The sequence below is a fragment of the Symphalangus syndactylus genome, chromosome 5, assembly GCF_028878055.3.
Source record: "Symphalangus syndactylus isolate Jambi chromosome 5, NHGRI_mSymSyn1-v2.1_pri, whole genome shotgun sequence".
Taxonomy (NCBI): domain Eukaryota; kingdom Metazoa; phylum Chordata; class Mammalia; order Primates; family Hylobatidae; genus Symphalangus; species Symphalangus syndactylus.
This window is the reverse complement of record NC_072427.2, coordinates 129593377-129618565: the sequence shown is the minus strand read 5'-3', so window position 1 is coordinate 129618565 and position 25189 is coordinate 129593377. Positions and strand designations below refer to the sequence as shown.

The 25189-nt window shown below is 38.3% G+C and overlaps 1 protein-coding gene across 3 annotated transcripts in view; it reads right to left on the bottom strand.

The window, feature by feature from the left end:
• The window catches only part of UBR1 (ubiquitin protein ligase E3 component n-recognin 1), a 177901-nt gene that overhangs the window by 112050 nt on the left and 40662 nt on the right, over positions 1–25189 (bottom strand). For all 3 annotated transcript variants that reach the window (XR_008657797.2, XM_063639551.1, XM_055278900.2), the window contains 7 exons: positions 21907–21985; positions 16170–16280; positions 11716–11846; positions 8849–8987; positions 986–1048; positions 637–760; positions 25–132 (listed from right to left, as the gene is read on the bottom strand). Coding sequence is in view for 2 of the 3 variants with exons in the window: in XM_063639551.1 (XP_063495621.1) it covers positions 25–132; positions 637–760; positions 986–1048; positions 8849–8987; positions 11716–11846; positions 16170–16280; positions 21907–21985 (755 nt within the window). In the remaining variant the exon portion in view is untranslated. The remainder of the gene's footprint in view (positions 1–24; positions 133–636; positions 761–985; positions 1049–8848; positions 8988–11715; positions 11847–16169; positions 16281–21906; positions 21986–25189) is intronic.

Below are 25189 nucleotides of genomic sequence, written 5' to 3'. Positions count from 1 at the left end.
CAGCATAAGAAAATGTCTACTTACCTTTATAAAGCTTTGCATCCCAAAGCATTAACCTGCTTATGAGACAGGGATTCTCCGAGTCAGGTTCTTCTCTAAGGCATGCTTGGCAAAAGATCTGCCTAAAGTCACCTACAAACAAAAGAGGTCACACAGTTACACAACTTGTATTCTTTTTCTTTTTAAATAGAGATGAGTCTCACTCTGTTGCTCAGGTTGGTCTTGAACTCCTGGGCTCAAGCGATCCTTCCGCCTCAGCCTCCCACAGTGCTGGGATTACAGTCATGAGCGCCTGTACTCAGCCATAATTTTTATTCTTATAATATTTTTCCCTAAAAGTACATTTCCTATAACATGTGAAAAGAATAACATTAATCCTCCCACATTCAAGGTAAAGAATAATTCTGTCAACATCAAAGACGTAACAGCCAATAAAAAGATATTATTTGATACTATGCACTTGAAATAATATCCTAAGATATTATACGTTTGAAAAGCAACCCTGAAAATTAATCAAAGTGTATAAACCAAAAAAAAAAGAAAAACTTTATTTCATACTCAATGACATTTTAAAATTTGTGGCTACAAAAAACATAGTATTTTATCAGAAACAAGAAAAACAGGAGGTATGCTTACTTGAATAGCTCATAATTTTGTTCATCCAGGAACCAAGACGCAAAGCAAATTTCTGATGAGCCATAATCTCTGAGTGTAATACTTCTACATGAAGTGGATGTTGAGAGACATTTTCTGAATGACTCTACAAATGAAGGGAACAAACCAAAAAAATAGCATTTAAAATTTGCTTTCAGTTAAGGGATTTATACTGCAAATAAAGAAATCACATAACCCTGCCAGTTCCAAATCTCTGCATCTAGGTGCCCCAAACCACTTCAACGACATCATCACTCAAATTATTCTACTTGGGCTTTTGTAATGTACATTCGCCTTTAACTTCTCTTTTTCCCCCAATTCATAAAGTTACCTTTATATCTTCCTTTGCTTCCTGGCAAGCAGCATAAGCTCCCGCTTTAACAGCCCGACGACCCTAATTATAGACAAAAGTGAGAATTAGATAGTGAAATGATAACCACAATCAATAAGCAATATGTAGCCCAAAGACTTAATGAGCTCTTAACTGAGCTCTAATCACGTGTTGACTAAAAGTTGTAAGATACCGGAACAATACCTGAAAGACAGATGCAAATGTTTAACACCTTTATGAAGTATGAAAACGTTAATACCTGTAGGAGAGAAAGTCTATAATTTAAGATGCTGAGTTTCTTGCCTGGCAAGAATGGCAGTTCTTTAGTTACTGCAGTGTCCTCTCTACTTATATGAAACAATGACTCAGGCTTTCTAAACTTCTGTTATGTATTTAAAATATTTTTCATGAATGAATTCACAGCTCTTCAACATGTATCCTATAATATACTTGTGGCCCATTAACGAGAGGGAAGTATAGCTGGACTACTGATTCCACCAGTCCTGGAGGCGGTCATGCAAGGTCTATGTAGGATTTCCTTGTAGCTCATTCTTTTACCCACCTGTAAAAATTTATCATTTTCTACGTGTGCCATGTGAAAAGTCAGGAAGCACTGTCTTCCTCATTTAACCTTTACAATGACCCTATGAAGAAGGTATACCCCATTTTACAGATGATAAAAAGAAAAATAAGACAGAAGTTAATTCGCCCCCAAATCAGAAAGTTAGCAAGCAGATTCAGAGATCTATGACAAGCATTTCATCTCCAGAGTCTGTACTTCTAACCATCCTGTAATATTCCCTCTTTAGCTCCTTAGTACATAAGCATAAGAACTATCCAAATATATTTGGACTACTAATTACACCAGTAAGGTTGCCATTACAGAAAAAAAAAAAATGTACAAAAAGCCAGGCCATAAGAGATTGTTAAAAGAACAGATAGGACAAGAATAGTTATATAAACTTGAGCTCAATCAGCTTGTATGTATGTGATGCTGGCAATTAACCTAAAGCAATGGATCTCAACAAATGTGGGGAGGAAAACCACCTCACATCCATATTTTTTGGCTGCTATCAAAAAATAACAAGGGAGTTAGCTGCTGATCATGGTGGATGGGAGGCAGGACTAGATTGGAGCTCCGAGCTCCGACTCAGATGGACAGAGCAGCGCACAGAGGCTCATATCACAAATTTTGGCTCCAGAACGACTGCAAGAACAAACCAGGAATCCGGAGAGGACCCACAGACCTTCTGAAGCAAGGGGACTGCTCCTGCAGGACCTGGGAGACACCCCAAATACTCAGTCCCACTACTGGCTATCTTTCCAGAGGAAAAGAAGTCATTATACGAAAAAGATACTTGCACACACGTTTATGGCAGTTACAATCTGCAATTGCAAAATCATGGCACCAACTCAAATGCCCATCAGAGTGGATAAAGAAACTGTGATAGATATATATACACAAACACACACATATACACATACACATACATATGTATATATACACACACACACAGGCTGGAATACTACTCAGCCATAAAAAGGAATGAATTAACAGTATATGCAGCAACCTGGGTAAGATTGGAGACTATTGTTCTAGGTGAAGTAACTCAGGAATGGAAAAACAAACATCATATGTTCTCGCTGACATGTGGGAGCTAAGCTATGAGGACGCAAAGGCATAAGAATGATACAGTGGACTTTGGGTACTTTGAGGAAAGGGTGGGTGGGGGAAGAGGGATAAAAGACTACAAATAGGATGCAGTGTATACTGCTGCGGTGATGGGTGCATCAAAATCTCACAAATCACCACTAAAGAACTTGCTCATGTAACCAAATACCACCTGTACCCCAATAACCTAGGGAAAAAAATGAGTTGGCTGTAAAAAAATAATAATAATAACAAGTAATGACAACGATGTGGAGAAACCCTTATGCATTGCTGGAGAATACATAAAATGGTACAGCTGCTATAGAAACAAAATGGTGGTTCCTCAAGAAATTAGAAATAGAATTCCCATATGATCCAGCAATTCCACTTGTGGGCATGTACCCAAAAGAATTGAAAGCAAGGACTTGAACGGACTTTTGTGTATCTGTGTTCATAAGAGCATTATCCACAATAGCAGAAGGTGGAAGCAACCCAAGCGTCCACTGACAAGATGAACAGGCAAACAAAATATGGTGTGTGTATATATACTGTATACAGTACAATACCGTACATATATATATACACACACACACACCACATATACCATATACATGTCATATACTTGATAAAATATGGATAAACTTTGAGGACATATATATTAAGTGAAATAAACCAGTCACAAACAGACGAATACTGCATGATCTCACTTGTATGAGATATCTAAAATAGTCAAGCTCTTAGAAAGTAGAATTGGTGGTTGCCAGGGGATAGAGGGAGGGGAAAAGGGGGAATTATTCAATGGATATAAAGTTTCAGTTTTGCAAGATGGAAAAGTTCTAGAGATCTGTTGCACGACAAGATAGTTAACACTAGTATATGGTACACCTAGAAAAAGATTAAAATGGTAAATTTTATGTTATGTAGATTTTACCACCATTAAAAATTTTATCGATTGACTGAATGGAGATGGGGTCTCACTCTGTTGTTCAGGCTGGAAGGCAGTGGTGTGATCAAAGCTCACTACAGCCTTGAACTCCCAGGCTCAGCCTCCTAAGTAGCTGGGACTACAGGAATCCAACAAAAATAACCTTTCTTAATGACCAAAAAATACGGGGGTGAGAGTAGATCAACTGAAGGGAGGCAGTGTTTTCAAAATACGCGGGCATTTCTTTCCTCTTCTCTTCCCCATACTCCCAATTCTGATTTCCTAGGCTTGGGCTGGCATGTCTACTCTGAAAAAAAAAAATTCTTTCCAAGTGATTTCTAAATAGGTTACCTTTATCCTCATACTATAGCTGAAAACACAGAACTACAAGGGTGTATCTTTAAGAGTTTGTAAAACAGACTAACTGCAACAGTTTCTTCTAGCCAAGGAGTACATTTTTCACTTCAATTGGGTGTACAACATGATCTCATGTCCTATTTTACCTTTTGAATAATCATTTATTAAAAAGCTTTTCTTGCAATCACCATCACCTTATGGAGCCTTGGGACCCCAAAACAAGACAACCTATCAGTAGATAGATTAGCTGTAGCTACAGGCCTTCTCCACTTTGACTACAGAGGAGAGCACTAACAGGAATAAAGGCTAGGAAGAGACAGGGCAAACACTGGGAGACACAGATCTTTCCATTCCATATGAAAACTGACAAAGAACAGCCCCACGCTTTCCCAAGCAATTCTTCTCCTGGGACACTGGTTTATCCTACCGGTATGTGTCTTTTCAGAGTCCTATGATCATGATAGCTCACAGTAATCCTACCACAATAATGTATCTTGATATCTACCAAGATTTTCTCTTATAATCTGCAATATTAACCTTGTACATAAGACGGCAAAAATGTGACCCAGGAGCCGAGTGCAGTGGCTCACACCTGTAATCCCAGCACTTTGGGAGGCCAAGGTGGGTGAATCACCTGAGCCCAGGAGTTGAAGACAAGTGTGGACAACATACTGAGACCCTGTCTCTTAAAATAAAATTAATTTTTTAAAAGTATGAACTTAAAAAGAGCACCATTACATCTTTAAATTTTTTCAGAATGCCTGTTTCTTTTTTTTTTTTTAATTATTATTTTTTGAGATGGAGTTTCGTTCATTGTTGCCCACGCTGGATGCAATGGATGCAACGGTGTGACCTCAGCTCACTGCAACCTCCACCTCCTGGGTTCAAGTGATTCTCCTGCCTCAGCCTCCCAAGTAGCTGGGATTAGAGGCATGCACCACCACGCCCAGCTAATTTTGTATTTCTAGTAGAGACGGGGTTTCTCCATGTTGGTCAGGCTGGTCTCAAACTCCCGACCTCAGGAGATCCGCCTGTCTCAGCCGCCCAAAGTGGTGGGATTACAGGCGTGGGCCACCGTGCCTGGCCTTTGAATGCCTGTTTCTCTCATAAGAGCAGTAGAGAATAATCCTTTGAAGGTAGATTCAATCTGATTCATCTTGGTATTTCCTCAAAGTGCTTTAATAAATGTTTAGTGAACTCATTTAGAGTACCACATTTTAAGAAAATCTTTGATAAACTATTATTTACCTGGGGGAGGAGGTGGAGAGAATGAAATAGAGCTTGATCAGTATGAGGTTATTATCATAGGACAGTTGAAGAAAATAGAGGAAACCAAACATAAGAAATTAGTTTTTTAAAACTATTTGATGGGTTGCCATCTGAAAGCAAAAGAAGAGCTTTTCTGGTTTGTTCTATAAGAAATTAGTCTGAAAACACATGGAGGCAGATTTTGGCTGAAAACAGGAAAAAAATTTTTCTAAGAATGAGAGTTGTCCAACAAGCAAAGCAGTCAGAGAAACAAACTTTCTAAGTGCTAAAAGCACAAGTTAGAGGACCAGGGATACTGTGCTCTCAATACAAGCATGGCCAATTTCACTTGTTTTTCACCATTTCCTATCTTACATCTTTTTTTTTTGGAGACAGAATCTCGCTCCGTTGCCCAGGTTGGAGTGCAGTGGTGCAATCTCAGTTCACTGCAACCTCCACCTCCCAGGTTCCAACAATTCTCCTGCCTCAGCCTCCTGAGTAGCTGGGATTACAGGCATGTGCCACTACGCCCAGCTAATTTTGTATTTTTAGTAGAGACAGGGTTTCACCAGGTTGGCCAGACTAGTCTCCCGGCCTCAGGTGATCCGCCCGCCTCAGCCTCCCAAAGTGCTGGAATTACAGGCGTGAGCCACCACACCTGGCCCTATCTTACATCTTTATCATCAAACAGGGTCCTACTAGGACAAAAACAAAAGGCTCCATTTTTCTCCTAAGGATATTTAAAGATTGTCTTTTAAGGTCTTTGTGATTACAGCCACCTAACGTTTTCTGAATGAGACAGGGTATAAATATATATTTAATAATTGTTGTGAAAATCTAACATTCCAAGTAGATTTTACTTTGTACAACTAGTACTGTAGTTGAAAATCATAAGCCTGATTAACCTTTAAAGTTCCTTCTATGACCTATAACTACAATGTAGCAATAGTAATATAGGTATTGACATCTGACCAAATCTAGTACCATTCTGAAGAACTAAAAAATGTTTGCTAAATACCCCATTTCACTTTCTTTTTCTTCTATTATTTTCTGTCTTCTTTTCCTATCTCTATTCTTTTTGCCTTTTCTTCCTTTGCCCACTTTTCTCTTTTTTCCTCTGATTGGTTCTCCTTTCCTATTCTCTTCCTTTCCTTTTTTTCTCCAACTTTTAATTTCCAGGGTACCCGTGCAGGATGTGCAGGTTTGTTACATAGGTGAAAGTGTGCCATGGTGGTCTGATGCAGAGATCAACCCATCACCTAGCTATTAAGCCCATGATCCATTAGCCATTCTTCCTGATACTCTCTCTCCCCCCATACCCCCAACAGGCCCCAGTGTGTGTTGTTCCCCACCAAGTGGCCATGTGTTCTCGTCATTCAGCTCCACTTATAAATGACAGCATGCAGTGTTTGGTTTTCTTTTCCTGCGTTAGTTTGCTAAGGATAACGGCTTCCAGCTCCATCCACATCCCTGCAAAGGACATAATCTTGTTCCTTTTTATGGCTGCATTTCTCTAATGATCAATGATGTTGAGCTTTTTTTCATGTTTGATGGCTACATGTATGTCTTCTTTTGAGAAGTGTCTGTTCATGTCTTTTGCCTACTTTTTGGTGAGGTTGTTGGTTTTTTTCTTGTAAATTTAAGTTCCTTGTAGACTGGGTACTAAAACTTCATCAGATGGACAAATTGCAAAAATCTCTTATTCTGTAGGTTGTTCACTCTGATGATAGTTTCTTTTGCTATGCAGAAGCTGTTTAGTTTAATTAGATCCCATTTGCTAATTTTTTATTTTGTTGCAATTGCTTTTGGTGTTTTTGTCATGGAATCTTTGCCCATGCCCATGTCCTGAATGGTACTGCCTAGATTTTTTTCTAGGGTTTTATAGTTTGGGGTTTTACCTTTAAGTCTTTAATCTATCTTCAGTTAATTTTTGTATAAGGTATAGGGAAGGGGTCCAGTTTCAATTTTCTGCATATGGCTAGCCAGTTATCCTAGCACCATTTACTGAATAGGGAATCCTTTCCCCATTGCTTGTTTTTGTCATGTTTGTCAATAATCAGATGGTTCTAGGTGTGTGGTCTTATTTCTGAGTTCTCTATTATGTTCCATTGGTCTATGTGTCTGCTTTTGTACCAGTACCATGCTGTTTTGGTTACTACAGACTAGTAGTATAAAGTAGGATAGCATGATGTCTCCAGCTTTGTTCTTTTTGCTTAGGATTATATTGGCTATTTAGGCTCTTTTTTGGTTCCATTTGAATTTTTAAATAGTTTTTTCTAATTCTGTGAAGAACATTAATGGTAGTTTAATGGGAATAACATTGAACCTATAAATTACTTTAGGCAGTATGGTCATTTTCACAATGGTGATTCTTCCCATCCATGAAGATGGAATGTTTTTTCCCATTTGTTCGTGTCCTGTTGAGCAGTGGTTTGTAGTTCCCCTTGAAGAGGTCCTTCACTTCCCTTCTTAGCTGTATTCCTAGGTATTTTATTCTCTCTGTAGCAACTGTGAATGGGAACTTGTTAGAAATGAAGAACTGAACTGCATACCCCATAGCGAATCAGAATTTGCATTTTGTTTTGTTTTAGTTTTTTTATAGAGACAGAGTCTCTCTATGTTGGCCAGGATGGTCTCAAACTCCTGGCCTCAAGCGATCCTCCTACCTCAGCCTCCCAAAGTGCTAGAAGTACAGTCATGAGCCACAGCACCTGGCCCCTAGAATCTGCATTTTTAATAAGATCTATTCATGTGAACATTAAACTTTGAAGAATGCCATTCTAACCAGAATTCTTATGTACTCAGAATGGGTTACTGGTGTGCCAAGATATTGATCCTCTTAGTTTTCCAGGTATAAACACAGGTTTATGAAATAGAGATAATAATATGAGCATCAAAGAGTTGACTTACGGCTATAGGGCTTAAATGAGATATTACATATAAAGTATACCATGTTTGACATATGTAAATACTTTGTAAATGTTAGCTATTATTAGCTGTTCGTACCCTTTTGTTTTTTTGACTTCATTTGCTCTTTCATTAATAATTTGTGATCACATAAGCTATACACACGAAACACAGAGAAAGTTAACCACCTATTCTAATTCTATATTAAACCATGTGTTTTTAAAAAGTACATTAAAAATGAAAAACTTAAATGACTAATGTCATACTATTTCTTACTCTAGATTATACTGCACCCAAGGGCAGGGATGAAGTTAATATTCCTTTTATATACTTATATTACTTGAAGAACCCATTTTGCTCTAGATGGATGTTAAATAAACTGAGCCATAGAATTTATATTACTCTAAAAATAATTTAAATAAATCATGTTAAGACCTCAGAAATGATCAACTTTTCATAATTCATACACTTATTCATTCATTCAATAAATAATTATAGGACCAGACTAAAGTTGAGATGACATTCTTACCTACGCTTTGCCAAATAAATTCAGTAACTTTCTAATTATTTAAAATAAAAGATGAAAGTTATAAATAGTTATTTAAAATTATGATACATACACAAAACTGAAGTTCTAACCAATTTACCTAGGATGTAAGGAATAAATGGAGAGGATGGTCAGACCTAGCACAATACTGAGCAAAGGCTCAGTCAACACCTGGCTGCCAGGAAGTTGATAGAAAACAGAAACGTAATTCAAAAGGAGACCACAAACCTCTTTGTCTATGGCAGTGGTATGCAACTGGGCCTCTGCGAGCTCACAGTCAAGAGCTCTTTGTAGGCTGTATATGACGTGGTCATATGAATGGTGTTCATCATTGAAAAGGACACAATAGTATCTTTCATTTTTCTCCCTGTTAGAAAAAAAAAATATGTATTTGAATACTACAACAAATAAAGGAAAAGTAAAAAAAAAAAAAAAATTAATATATAACATCTGTGTAGTTTCCAACCTGTGGGAAAGTAACACCATAAAAGTAATATAGAGTTTGATTTTTTTTTTTTTTGAAACAGGGTCTCACTCTGTCACCCAGGCTGGAGTACAGTGACGCAAACTTGACTCACTGCAACCACTCCCTTCCAGGCTCGAGCAATCCTCCCACCTTAGCCTCCTAAGTATCTGAGACTGCAGGCACGTGTCACCACACCCAGCTAACTTTTGTATTTTTTGTAGAGATGCTTCGCCATTTTCTCCAGGCTGGTTGCAAACTCCTGAGCTCAAGCAATCCGCCTGTTTCGACCTCCCAAAGTGCCAGGATTATAAGCGTGAGCCACCACGCCCAGCCCAGAATTTGATTTTAAGTGGTATAGTGCCATCACTTTTTAAAACTGATAAAAATGTTTTCTTTTCCATGTTTTTCCCCCAATTTTTCATATTACTTTCAAAAGTCTCAGTTCAGTGACCGTATGTTTTTGATTTTTGTTTTGTTTTGTGTTTTTTAGATGGAATCTCACTCTGTCACCCAGGCTGGTGTACAGTGGCGCAATCTTAGCTCACTGCAACCTCCGTCTCCCGGGTTTAAGCGATTCTCCTGTCTCAGCCTCCCGAGTAGCTGGGATTACAGATGCCCACCACCACACCTGGCTAATTTTTGTATTTTTAGTAGAGACAGGGTTTCACCATGTTGGCCAAGCTGGTCTCGAACTCCTGACCTCAGGCGATCTGCCTGTCTCGGCCTGACTGTATGTTTTTAATACTACCCTTAACTCTTGCTTATCTCCTATTCTGACAAAAGGAGACAGGCCTCAGGCTTAGAACCTTGAAGCAAGCAATGATAAACAGATTTTATTAACATTTAGTTTTTATTGAATTTATTTTTGTTTTTTACCTTCTATTTAAGTGATACTGGTATTAATGTACATTTAAGTTAGTTTTAAAAAGTATACAGTATAGACTTAAGCGCCAGCACTGCCATTTTGGCAAGAGGACCTTAGACAGGTCACCTAATCTTTTAATCTTACTGAGATGACAGTGCTTTTTCATCTCCAAAAAGAACATAATATCTACATTCAAGAGTGTTATGAGGATTTCAAGAGATATGTAAAAACAGCTGCCACAGGCTACATATATGTTCAGTATTTTTTTTTTTTTTTGAGACGGTCTTGCTCTGTTGCCCAGGCTGGAGTGCAGTGGCACAATCTCGGCTCACTGCAAGCTCTGCCTCCCAGGTTCACGCCATTCTCGTGCCTCAGCCTCCCAAGCAGCTGGGACCAGAGGCGGCCGCCACCATGCTCAGCTAATTTTTGTATTTTTAGTAGAGACAGGGTTTCACCATGCTAGCCAGGATGGTCTTGATCTCCTGACCTCGTGATCCACCCGCCCTGGCCTCCCAAAGTGCTGGGATTACAGGCGTGAGCCACCGCACCCAGCCTATGTTCCCAGTTTTAAACGATATATAATATACTTTCACAATGCACTCAATTGATCCTCAAAACTCTGAGGTGCATATTTTCTCAGCCCTCTTATGTTTTAGAAAACAGAGACCTAAAGGGGTTAAAAGGCCAATATGTCATGGTCACAATGCCAACAGGCAGTGAGAGGGCCTAGAACTCAGATGTGTGAACCCAAAGACCCATGCTACCCACATATACAATGGCACTCAAGCAATCCTTGTTTTTTTACAGGCAGATGGCTCATATTATGTTTACCAACATAAAGTTACTTAAAAGATTTAACTGACAGTAACACCTGTTGGAAATTAACATATTCGTGGACGCAGTTTGTCATGACATTTATTTCCACAAGTGGTTTTTAGCCTAATTAAGAGTCAAAATAGTACATTCAATGTCGCTATTGATTAGAATTCTTACTTCTTTCTCCCTTTAAAACAAAACAAATGAAAATAGCCAGTAAACTCAAAGAATGACCATTTAGATTTGGGCTGCAATTTTGTGAAAATCCTAATATTACACAGGTAGAAAAATTCTCACACAACTCAAAGTTATCTTCATATCAGGTCCAGAATTCCTCTTTGCATTTGTAAATTAAGAGCAAATATTACTGTCACTGAAAGACTTATGGCTACCAGAAATTGCTGAGTTCTAGCTAAAAAAAAAAAAAGCTACATCCCTATAATTTCAATAATCCTAGACACCACCAAGGCACAGGGGAAAGGGCCATTTCCTCATTCCCATCAAACTTTCCTTGATCAGGACAAGAGCTAAAAACCTGGGCTAAAGGGAGATACACTGTTCCAAAGTCCCTATCTTTGTTAATGAACCTCCTGAGGAAACTGGACATTAGTCTAGGCCAGGATCAAACTGGGCAATTTACTTATCTAGTGGGATGAGAGGCTGCTAGGTCCTTATAAATCATTTAGAACAAGACCCTAAAAATGTTGATTTTTTTTTTCCTAAAAATTCAAAGCTCCTGATAGACTACTCTTTTGCCTTAGCTTCTGGATGGTGCCTAGCAAAGTAGCTCACACAAACGGACATTTTGAAATATTCCCAAGAGGTAAGTCACTAAGAATTTTTCATAATGATAATTAGGCAGTAAATAATAAAAACAATTATCAAACACACATTTTGCAATACAAATAACCATCACTAAAACTTGTTCCGTTTGACAGTTTTCCCCACCTTATCTGGAGTTCAGGAGGCAGTTCTTTTTCCTCTTCCCATATAGTCATTTCTACGACGTATTTTATCACTGAAGGAAATATTTTCCTGGCTTGGGCAATTACCTCTTCATTCAACGGACAGCGTGAATTCTATAAAAAAGCCGAGAAAAACATACTAGTCAAGATTGTATACAAATAAATGGATAAGGAAGGTAATATTAAGTTAAAATAATCACTTTGCTGAATTCATTACAACATCGTCCAGGAATGAATTCAAGTTGAGCTCAAGAGGGTTGCTATATATTTAGATCAGTTTAACTTAATCCCTTGTGGCCAAGTTGGTGTTACTGATGACAGAAAGGAGGCAGAACCATGGAGTCTCCCCATTAGTGATATACTCGCTTATGAATGCTCCTACCTGCCTTTCTGAGTAGCTAATTATGATGATATCACGTAACAACTGTTTATCCCTTATAGCTTAAAAAGACTTTTCTCACGACTTGTTTCCCCAGATCCTCATGGCTCTCTCTAAGGCAGAACAGGTACTAATGACATTGAAAAGAAATGGAACCCAGCCAGTCACAGAGGGACAAATACTATATGATTCTGCTCATATGAGGTATCTAAAGTAGTCATAATCATAGAAGCAGTAGAAAGGTGGTTGACAAAGGCTGGGGGTAGGCAGAAGGTTGTTTAGTGGGTATAGAGTTTCAGTGTCACAAGATGAAAAAGTTCTTAAGATCTGTTACACAACAATGTGAATATACTTAATACTACTGAACTCTATATCTACACTACTGAACTATATTCTTAAAAACAGTTAAGATGATAAATCAATGTCATGTGCTTAACCATAAAAACAAAAGATAAGGAACCCATCTAAGATCACAGAGCTTACAAACAGCAGAAACATGACTAAAATCTGGGTCTTTTGACTCCCACAAAAAAGCAATGTTCTTTTCATTACAAAACATTAATAAAAAGCTTGTTCAAGCCAATCAGTTATAAAATCCATTTGAATGCTCCATATCATAAGCCATTAGAGAATGCAAACCCAAATCACAATGAGATACCACTTCACAACTACCTAGGTGGCCATAACAAAAAATGCAGAAAACAACAAATACTGGCCAAGATGTAAAAAATAATGTAAAAAGATCAGCAAGATTGCAGGATACAAGATAATGTTAAAAAAATTACTTGTATTTCCCTCCCACCACAGCCTCCTGAGTAACTAGGACTACAGGCATGTGCTACCACACCTAGCTAATTTTTAAATTTTTGTAGAGATGGGGTCTCTTGGCCTCAAGTGATCCACCCACTTCAGCCTCCCAAAGTGCTGGGATTACAGGCATGAGCCACTGCACCCAGCCACCATAATAAGCTTTTCATACGATATAAAATGAAGTACATAGTTTTAACATCTAAAAATCAATCAATGTAATACACCATATAAATAGAATAAAAAATGACTCTTTATGGATTCTTTAGGATTTTTCATATACAAAATCACTGTTGCCACTTTGGGAGGCCGAGGCAGGTGGATCACGAGGTCAGGAGATCGAGACCACGGTGAAACCCCGTCTCTACTAAAAATACAAAAAATTAGCCGGGCGTGGTGGCGGGCGCCTGTAGTCCCAGCTACTCGGGAGGCTGAGGCAGGAGAATGGCGAGAACCCGGGAGGCAGAGCTTGCAGTGAGCCGAGATTGCGCCACTGCACTCCAGCCTGGGCGACAGAGCGGGACTCCGCCTCAAAAAAAAAAAAAAAAAAAAATCACTGTTGCCCAGGTTGGTCTCTAACTCCTGGTATCAAGTAAGCCTCCTGCCTGAGTCTCCCAAAGTGCTGGGATTACAGGCGTGAGCCACCAGTTGTGTGTATTTTATGGCCGAAGATGTGTGTATTTTATGGTTGTAATTGATAAAACAGACTAGTATCAACAAAATCATGTCCTCTGCAAACAGAGCTAGTTTTACTTCTCCCTTTCCAACGTGGATGCCTTTTACTACTTTTTTTCCCTAAATTCCTTGGTAGAACCTCCAATACAATATTGAACAGATATGGCAAAAGCAGACATCCTTGTCTTGTTTCTGACTTCGGGGGAAAACATCCACTGTTTCAGCATTAACTATGATATTAACTGTGAGTTTCTCATAGATGTCCTTTATCAGGTTGAGGAAGTTCCCTTCTAAGTTTGTTGAAATATTTTTATCATGAAAGGGTACTGGATTTTGTCAAATGTTTTTGCTACATCTACTGAGATGATAATGTGGTTTTTATTATATTTATATGGTGTATTACATTGACTGGTTTTCAAATGTTAAAACTATGTACTTCATTGTATATCCCATGAAAAGCTTATTATGCTGGCAGGGCGTGGTGGTGCACACCTGTAATCCCAGCACTTTGGGAGGCCAAGGCAGGTGAATCACTTGAATCCAGGAGTTCGAATCGGCCTGGCCAACATGATGAAACTCCATCTCTACTAAAAATATAAAATTAGCCGGATGTGGTGGCGTACGCCTATAATCCCAGCTACTCAGGAAGCTGAGACATGAGAACTGCTTGAACCCAGGAGGTAGAGGTTACAATGAGCCGAGATCACACCACTGCACTCCAGCCTGGGCGACTCTGTCTCAAAAAAAAAAAAAAAAAAAAAAAGGCTTATTATGCCATATCACTTCATTATTAATGATGATGTTAACATTAATGACTGATTTCAGGTGATGACAGTATGATAACCCCATTGTAAAGTTTCGGTTTTTTCCCCTTATGACTAGCAAATAATCAATAATTTAGAAGTATGTAAATGTAAATATTGTTCCTCATCGACCTAAGTCTTAAGAATTTTAGCACCCTTGTCTGAATCAAATATTTCCTCATGGTTGACAAAATGTTGATTTTTCTAGTTCTATCATTCCTTGTCTATTAACTAGCATTTCTCTAGAAAGAAAAGCTTTTCCTAATGAACTAGAGATACCTGGTTACCATGAAATACAATTCTTATTGAAAAGGCAGGATAAGTGCTTACTTCATTCCCTTTACCAATTTTAATAGTAAGAAATTGATAGTACAGCTACTTGTCATTGTGACCAACAGGTTTTACTTCATCTAGCTCTCATTTAGGTTTCATTAGGAACTCACGGATTTTTATATATTCAATGTGATTCAATCAATTATATTGGTTATTTATTGTTTTTTCTTTTGATGCTTCAATTATCCAAGTAAGGTCAATGTGAACCTTTTCAAGCTGGGTCCTATGTTCTTTTGCATGAGCTTGCCTTATACTTTCCCTGACCCAGACCTGGAACCAGGTATTTCTGACAAGTGTTATTGCTGTAAGAGCGGAATGGTACTTAAAAGATCAACATATGTGCCCTACAGGTGTTTGCTGCTTTAGGGATATCCACAACAGTTTAAAGAGCGCAAAAACTATTTATTCCTTGAAGTTGTGAAATCATTCATCTGTAAAACTTCTGAACATGGCATTCTGGGGCAAGCACTTTCTTGTGACAATTTTCTGAATTTCTTCAATGTAACTGACCAAGTTTTCTCTCTGCTTTCTAATAAAAATATTGCAGTCTATACTATCTGATAAGATAATCCATTTTCTAGTGTAATTGCACAAAATCATTAAAAAAGTATTTTATAATCCTCGTGATTCCTTCTGTATCTGTGATTCTATGGTTATTTCCCTATTCTCATTTCTAATTGTCTATATCTGGGCTTGCTCAAACTTCTTTATTTCCTTGACTGGGATGTATCTATTTAATTGACATTTTCTTTAAGAAAAGCAATTACTGAATTTATATATCACCTCTACTCTTCTAATTCACTATATGCTACTCTTATCTATCAATAATTACTTCCTTTATCTATCAATAATTGCTTTTGTTCATTTAGGCTTATATGTTGTGTACTATTTTCATTTTTGAGATAGAGTCTCACTCTGTCGCCCAGGATGGAGTGCAGTGGCATGATCTTGGCTCACTGCAACCTCCACCTCCCAGGTTCAAGTGATTCTCGTGCCTCAGTCCCCCCAAGTACCTGGGATTACAGGTGTGTGCCACCACACCTGGCTAATTTTTGTATTTTTAGTAGAGACAGGGTTTCATCATGTTGGCCAGGCTGGTCTCAAACTCCTGACCTCAGGTGATCCGCCCGTCTCAGCCTCCCAAAGTGCTGGGATCACAGGCGTGAGCCATAGCGCCCGACCTGTGTACTCTTATGTATCAAGTTGATTGCTTAACAAAACATATTCTGAATTCATCTTTTCATTGTAAATTCATTCTCTCTTTAGAGACATTACCAAATCCTTAACTTCTTTGGAGCTGGAAAAAAAACCTCCTTACACCTAAATATGAGAATAAAAATATCAGGGTTCTAACTGGAATCTATACACATAACAGTTATTCTTATCTAATTTCAGCAAACTTAAAATAGTTAACAATTTTTAACAAAATAGCATTCTTACCTCTTTTATAGTACCTGCTCTTCCAGGTTCATGATTTACACAAAAAGGGCCAGTTTTCCATGCCTCTGTGTCTCCACAGTCACAGAACCCTCCTCCAGTAGAAGTATGCATCTGATAAAGGAAAAATGAGTCTGTCATGACTTCAAACATTTTACTAAGCATGAAGAATGATAAAGATGACTCAAATAATAAATGCTCACCAATACTCCAACCTTAATTGAGTTCAATGTAATATTAACTGGATGTAACAAAAACCATTGTTGATTAGTTACCTAAAAAACAAACCAACAAACCAAAAACTTCCAAATTCTGAATACTTCATCATAACAAAAATGAACTGCCTAAATTGATAAGCTTTTGAAACATAACTCTAATTTTCAAATAACAGTTGTTTAAATTTTGACTAATGGAGAAGAATAGATTGCTAAGTGTGCGAAAATAATCTGTACAACTCTAGAATTTTTGAGTGATAAGATTTTTTTTTTTTTGAGATGGAATTTCGCTCTTGTTGCCCAGGCTGGAGTGCAATGGCGCGATCTTGGCTCACCACAACCTCTGTCTCCCGGGTTCAAGCAATTCTCCTGACCCAGCCTCCCAAGGAGCTGGGACTACAGGCATGCACCACGACGCCTGGCTAATTTTGTAATTTTAGTAGAGACAGGGTTTCTCTATGTTGGTCAGGCTGGTCTCAAACTCCCGACCTCAGGTGATCCGCTCGCCTCAGCCTGCCAAAGTGCTGGGATTATAGGCATAAGCCACCATGCCCAGCCTGATAAGATTTTTTTAATTAAACAAACTTAAAAAAACTCATTATGATGATTACATAGTACTTAAGAAATGTATAAAGTATTTTAATTTACACTAATGTCCCATAACAACTAAAACTTATTTATAAACTTTATCCTTTCAGTGTTGCTGAAAAAAAATTATCCAAAATATACTACCTCAGGTAGAGGATGATGGCAACAACCTGATTTTAAATCTTCCCCAAAACTTCCTCCAAAACATAAAAAGAATAAGGAGAACACTAAAACCACACATTATGCATACTTTCAGCATTTACTAGGAGAACAACAAAAAAAATACCACAACGTTCATATGACATACTCCAAAAGAATTCCCATTGCCTATCCCTTCAAGCCTGTGGGTGCAGATAGCAAGAGAAGGGAGCTTAAAAGACTCCATGAAAAAGTGCAAAGGTGCAGAGGACTTAGAAGAAACACTGAAACACAGAAAAAAAATCACCCCCAAAAGAGAAAGCCCAATGCTAAGGGATGAAACCTGAACATGAGTTGGGACTTGATTCACAAGGAAAGTGAGCAGGACCAGAGGTGGTAACCTCAGAGAAGCAGTACTTTTGGAAGAAAGTCAGATACATTTTTACAAAGTGGAAACCCCTAAAGATGTGGCAATGAAGGAAAAAGGGATATAATGGAAAATTCTATAGAAATGAGAGAAACAAGACATGCCAAACCCTCCCTTCACATCACCACCACTAATATCATCAACAAAAAAAGAAATTACACAGAAAATGGAAGAACTGACAGAAGAGAGCACTTGTGACCCTTGAGCATGAAATGAGAAAGAACAGAAAAAGCAGCCCATATTCACATAAACATGTAAAAATTAAAAGGGGGAGGGGCAAAAATGCAAGTAAGAGCCAAAACCGAATCACAAAGCTAAAGAAAACTATAACACAATGCTCCAAACTCAATTACATAGAGTCAAACAAGCATTTGGTGATTATGACTTGAATCAGATTAAAACACCTTTTATCAGAAATAGAAAAACTGGCCAGGCACAGTGGCTCATGCCTGTAATCCCAATGCTTTGGGAGGTTGAAGCAGGAGGATCACTAAAGGCCAACAGTTTGAGATCAGCCTGAGCAATACAGCAAGATCCCATTTCTATAGAAAATTTAAAAATTAGCCAGGTGTGGTGGCATGCACCTGTAGTAAGTAATACAAAAACTAAAAACAGAAATGGACAAAAAAGCAGGAATAAATGAGACTTAACTGAACTCAGGAAAAAAAAATACAAGAAGATGAGAAAATCATACCAGAAATGAATTTTAGATTACAAAGTGTCCAGAATATAGACTCAAATGAAAAGTTAATGAATAACATTGAAGCAAAGCAGGAATACAAGAGAATGAAAATGAGATGAAGTAAAAAGTAGGATCAGGGAGAAAGTCATTGAAATGGGGAATAGGCATAAGAAAGCCACTATAACTGGAGTCACTGAAGAAGGAAATCAAAACAACGGAACACAGCTAACATTTAAAACCATAGACCAGGCACAGTGGCTCATGCCTGTAATCCTACACCTTGGGAGGCCGAGGCAGGAGACCTGTTTTAGCCCAGAAGTTTGAGACCAACCTGGGCAACACAGTGAAACCTCAAAAAAAAATCGAATTAAATTAAAATTTAAAAACAAATTAAAAATAAGACTATAAACTAAGAAAACTTTCCGGAAATAAAAGAACACCTGAATCTGTACACTAAAAGGGCCCATGAATTCTTGAGTGACTAATCAGCTCCAAAATACATCCTAGTAAAACTATTTGACTTTAAAGATAAAAGTCCTGAGGGTGGCCAGGCATGGTGGCTCACGCCTGTAATTCCAGCACTTTGGGAGGCCGAGGCGGGCGGATCACGAGGTCAGGAGATCGAGACCATCCTGGCTAAGACAGTGAAACCCCGTCTCTACTAAAAATACAAAAAAAAAATTAGCCAGGCGTGGTGGCGGGCGCCTATAGTCTCAGCTACTCCGGAGGCCGAGGCAGGAGAATGGCGTGAACCTGGGAGGTGGAGCTTGCAGTGAGTCGAGATCGCACCACTGCACTCCAGCCTGGGCGACAAAGCGAGACTCCGTCTCAAAAATAAATAAATAAATAAATAAATAAATAAATAAATAAAAGTCCTGAGGGTATTCAGGCAAAAAGATGAGATATCATAATGACAAGAAAATCAGACTGGCATTAGGCTTCTCAGTAACAACATATGAAACAAGAAAATAGCAGAGTAGTATTTTTAAGTAAAGAAAATGCAAACTGAGGATATTATTTCCAGCCAAGCTATAAAGGTCTGATTTTGAACACGTCAGGACTCAGGGAACACTACACATGTGCCCTTCTTGAGGTGTCTATTTGAGCAAGAAATCAGCAAACTTTCTGTATGAAGAACCAAACAATAAATATTTTAGGTTTTGCAGGCCACATAGCCTCTGTCAAATTACTCAACGCTACTGCTGTATTGCAGAAGCAGCCACAGATAATACAAAAGTGAATAAGCATGGCTTTGCTGCAATAAAACTTTATTTACAGGCACTGAAATTTTAATTCCATATAATTTTAATGTATCATGAAACATTTTTTTAAACTAACCATCTAAAAATATAAAAACATTCTCAGCTGTTTGAGGCCATACAAAAATAGTGAGCCAGATTTGACCCACAGGCTGTGGTTTATCATTCCCTTCCACCATCATCCCCCAGCCACTAGCAACCACTGATTTTTTTTTGCCTCTACAGTTTTGTCTTTTCCAAAATGTCATACAGTTGGAATCATACAGTATGTAGCCTTTTCAGAATTGTTGCTTTCATTTATCAATATGTACTGGTCTCACTATGTGTTTTCATGACTTGATAGCTCCTTTCTTTATAGCACTAAGCAATATTCCATTGTATGTATGTACCACAGTTTTTCCATTCACCTATTGAAGGACATGTTGGTTGCTTCCAAGTTCTGGGAAACATGAAGAAAGCTGCTATAAAACATTCACTGGCCGGGCACGGTGGCTCACACCTGTAATCCCAGCAATTTGGGAGGCCGAGGTGGGTGGATCACTTGAGGTCAGGAGTTTGAGACCAGCCTAACATGGTGAAACCCTGTCTCTACTAAAAATACAAACATTAGCTGGGCATGGTGGTACACGTCTGTAATCCCAGCTACCTGGGAGGCTGAGGCAGGAGAAATGCATGAACCCAGGAGGCGGAGGTTACAGTGAGCCAAGATTGTGCCACTGCACTCCAGCATGGGCAACAGAGCCACACTCCATCTCAAAAAAAAAAAAATTTTGTGTGCAGTTTTTTTGTATGGACATAAGTTTTCAATTCATTTGTGTAAATACCAAGGAGTGCTGTTGTTGGATCATATGATAAAAGTATGTTTACTTCTGTAAAAAACTGCTGAATTATCTTCTGAAGTAGCTATACCATATTGCATTTCCAAGAGTTGTAAGAGTTCCTGGCCAGGCACGGTGGCTCACGCCTGTAATCCCAGCACTTTGGGAGGCCGAGGCGGATGGATCACAAGGTCAGGAGTTTAAGACCAGCCTGACCAACACAGTGAAACTCCGTGTGTATTAAAAATACAAAAATTAGCCAGGTGTGGTGGCGCACACCTGTAATCCTAGCTACTCAGGAGGCTGAGGCAGGAGAATTGCTTGAACCCAGGAGGCGGAGGTTGTGGTGAGCCGAGATCACACCATTGCACTCCAGCCTGGGAAACAACAGCGACACCCCATCTCAAAAAAAAAAAGAAGAGTTCCTGTTGTTCCACATCCTCACCAGCATTTGGTGCTGTCAGTGCTTTGGATTTTCACTATTTTAATAGGTGTATAGTAACATCTCATTGTTTTAATTTGCAATTCCCTAATGACAAATGATGTTGATTGAGCATCTTTTAGTGTGTTTACTGACCATTTGTATATATTCTTGATGAAGTGTCTATTTAGATATTTTGTCCATTTTTTAAAGGGATGGTTTTCTTATTCTTGAATTTTAAGAGTTCTTTGTATAATTTTAGCACTGGCCTTTTTTAAAGATGTATGTTTGGCAAAGATTTTTTGCTCAATCTCTTGCCTTTTTATTCTCTTAAAGATCCATATTTTTTAATCCAGTAATTCCACTTCTGAGAACTTATCCTAAGGAAATAATCTTACATATAGAAAAATTATTTACACATAAAGGTATTTACTGTAACACTGTTTATCATTTTAAAAAAACTGAAACCCAAATAAATACTCCAATAATAGGTAAATTATAAAAATAAAATATGGTTAAATGTTATATACACAATATGTTCTTAAAAAAGCACAATGTATAATTTTATATATTTTGCTTTTTACATTTAAAAGTATAACAAAATTTTATTTTTATAACTCCACAAACTTCCTTTGAAAACTACATTTTTTTCCTGATTAAAAGAGATAGTTGCAGAAATACACTCTTTTTATAGCTCATTTTTCTCATTTAACAACATGAAAAAAACATTTCTATTAAAAACAATCTTTAACAGTAAGTGTATGTTCGTTTGTATGTATGTATTTTTGAGAAAGAATACACAGAGGTTTACTGTAAGTTTTTTTTTTTAGCAGTAAACTACTGAAAGGCTAGAGATCACAAAGAAGGGTCATATTACACACTGTAGAGCAAAGAGCTCAAAATTTTGTTTGTTCTCTCGTTCTCAAAAGTTGTTATGGACTATTCCGCAACTGAAGGTTTATCTTGGTCCTTTCATCACATAATATCTGATCTTCAGTCTCCCTAAAATTACTCTTTTTTTCTTTTCTGTAAAGAAACACACATTCCTTATCTCTTTCAATCTTTTCTTTAAAATGGCTATGTTCACATATCAGAGCTGTTATAGCAGGAACGTGGATACTACTCAAGAATTTGGACTAGATGGCCATCAGATTCCTACTTATTCAGAGGTTTTATGGTTATATTTTCATACCTTGTAACGATGATTTTTATGAACACTATTCTGGAAGCAGTCCATACAGAGTACACATGTTGGATCAATTGCACAATCCCTGAAAAAGATCAGAAATCAGATTCCAAAATTTAGATGACTCCCACTGATGCTCAAGGTATGACTATAATATAATATGAACAAGTTTCCTGTATGGTACACAAACTGAATATGAAAATGCTTCAAAAGCTGAATTGTTAAAATGTTTTCAACAAAGATAATATTGCTAGCATAACTTTAGTCTCATTTTAGCCACATTTAAGTGTGTAGGTCTGGATGTTTGGTTTTCTTTCTGAAATCATTCTCATAACTTTGGGCCTTGACCTGGTTTCGAACTGTTAGATTACAATTCAAAAATAGTTTTGTAAAAAATAATCCACTTTTTCCATTAACTACCATCATCTCATCCTATTACATAAACAAATATATTTTACAAAAGCTGATTGCTCATTGTTAAATGAGGCTTGGATAAAGACAAAGTTCATTAGAATGCAAGCAACATAAGGGCAGGGATTTTTATTCATTGTACAATGAAGTGTCCCAAACACCTGCAATGGTGCCTGGCATATAGTGGGCACTTAATATTCATTGAACAAATGAAAGAAATTCAATCCCTCTTCATCTCTCCCTTAATAACAACTTCTTAAATGTATTGTTTTATTTAACATTTTGGAGGAGACATTAAGAACAATATAAATTAGTGCAAAGTGCAGGATTATTATTTTTTTTTCTTTTGAGACAATCTCACTCTGTCACCCAGGATGGAATGCAGTGGAAGGCAGTGGCACAATCACAGCTCACTGCAACCTCAGCCTTCCAGGTTCAAGCAATTCTCGAACCTCAGCCTCCCGAGTAGCTGGGATTACAGGCATGCGCCACCACGCCCAGCTAATTATTTGTATTTTTAGCAGAGATGGGGTTTCACCATGTTCGCAAGACTGGTCTCAAACTCCTGACCTCAAGTGATCTGCCCACCTCAGCCTCCCAAAGTGCTGGGATTACAGGCATAAGCCTCTGCGCCCAGCCAGGATTAATTTTTTAAATATCTTATTTAGAAGAATTGAAGAGATAAAATTGGGGAATTTTAAAAAGATTTTAAAAGGCTGGCCAGGCTTGGTGGCTCACACCTGTAATCCCAGCACTTTGGGAGGCCAAAGTGGGTGGATCACCTGAGGTCGGGAGTTCGAGACTAGCCTGACCAACATGTAGAAACCCCGTCTCTACTAAAAATACAAAAAATTAGCCAGGCATGGTGGTGCATGCCTGCAAGCCCAGCTACTCGGGAGGTTAAGGCAGGAAAATTGCTTGAACCTGGGAGGTGGAGGTTGCGGGTGAGCTGAGACAGCACCATTGCACTCTAGCCTAGGCAACAAGAGCAAAACTCTGTCTCAAAAAACAAACAAACAAACAAACAACAACAACAACTTAAAAGGCTAACAGGAAATATAGGTTGTCTAATAATATTCTGTAAAATATATATGATCTATAGACCTATTTAGAGTAGGATTTTTCAACCTTAATACTACTGACATTTTGGGCCAGATAATCATTTGTCGGGGGTGAACCAGACTGTCCTGTGCATTAGGATGTTTAGCAGGAATCTTGGCCTCTACACACTAGATGCCAGTACCTTCATCCCCAGTTGTAACAACTAAAAATATCTCCATGAAACTTTTGGAGATATGAGGTCTGCAAATGTCTAGTATGCTTTAGTTGAAACTGACTGGGCTTTAGTTAAAAATATGTAAGAATATAAATGACCCTTACTATACTATATAGCAACACGGTACAAAAAATGCAAAGACTATTTTTTTTGTTTGTTTTAGAGATGGAGTCTCACTCTGTTGCCCAGGCTGGAGTGCAGTGGCACAATCTCGGCTCACTGCAACCTCCATCTCCCGGGTTCAAGCAACTCTCTGCCTCAGTCTCCTGAGTAGCTGGGATCACAGGCGCCCACCACCACGCCCGGCTAATTTTTGTAGTTTTGGCAGAGACGGGGTTTCCCATCTTGGCCAGGCTGGTCTTGAACTCCTGACCTCATGATCCACCCGCCTTGGCCTCGCAAAGTGCTGGGATTACAGGCATGACAACAGCGCCTGGCCAAGGCTATTTTTTTTTCCCTGAGAAAAGAACGGGATAAAGAAAGATAGTATGTTCTAAACAACTGTTAACTGTACATAAACCAGTCAGGAGTAGAATTATAAGGAAGTAAAAACAATTCTCTGTATTTATAAAGTCTAAAACTTTACACTCCTAACCTAAACTAGCTCTAATAAAGAAGGAAAACTAAATTTCAAATTTCAGGCAGAGGTAGGGAGTAAAAACATTCTCTGTGCTGTCACGAAGTTTAAGGCACTGCTCTCACAAAGAATAAAAAGCCTAAGTTGCTTTCAGTTTCCCTACCACTGGCCTCTTCTATTCAACTAAATTACAACTGTTTCTACAGGTTCAAAATCCCTTATGCCAGACTCTGAAATCCAAATAGCTCCAAAACTGAAAGGTTTTGGGATTTTTGTAGGTTTGGCAACAAATCTCACTTGGTGGCAAAAAATTACTTTAAATGACATGAGACTACAGGCATGATTTATACTACTTGTTATGAATATTCACAGATTTCTTAAAGAAAGATTGTGTTTGATTACAGTGTCCCGCCCTGACTCTGCTGGGGAAGTATTCAGAATTCTGAAATGGCCCCAAAGAGTTTCAGTTAAGAGTGTGCTGGATATATTATGAACAAGGCAAAAATCTATCACTCACATTCTGTTCGAGAACAGGAAGAAACAGTGAGCACTATTTAACTGGAAGACATATATATTCAGAAACAAGCTGTACTAGCAAAAACCACACTATAACGGTATAATAAAAGAAAGTTAATAAGATTAAATGTATTATAAATAGCAATAAACCAAGAAAAGTACATCATGAAATAGATACAAAATACCAAGACTGTAATACTTGGCCAGGGCATGGTGGCTCATGCCTGTAATCCCAGCACTTTGTGAGGCTGAGGCATGTGGATCACTTGAGGCCAGGAGTTTGAGACCAGCCTAGCCAACATGGTGAAACCTCGTCTCTACTAAAAATATGAAAATTAGCCAGGCATGGTGGTGGGTGCCTGTAATCCCAGCCAGACGTGGTGGCGGGCACCCGTAATCCTAGCTACTTGGGAGGCTGAGGCAGGAGAATTGATTGAACCTGGGAGGCAGAGGCTGCAGTGACCGGAGATCACACCACTGCACTCCAGCCTGGGTCACACAGCGAGACT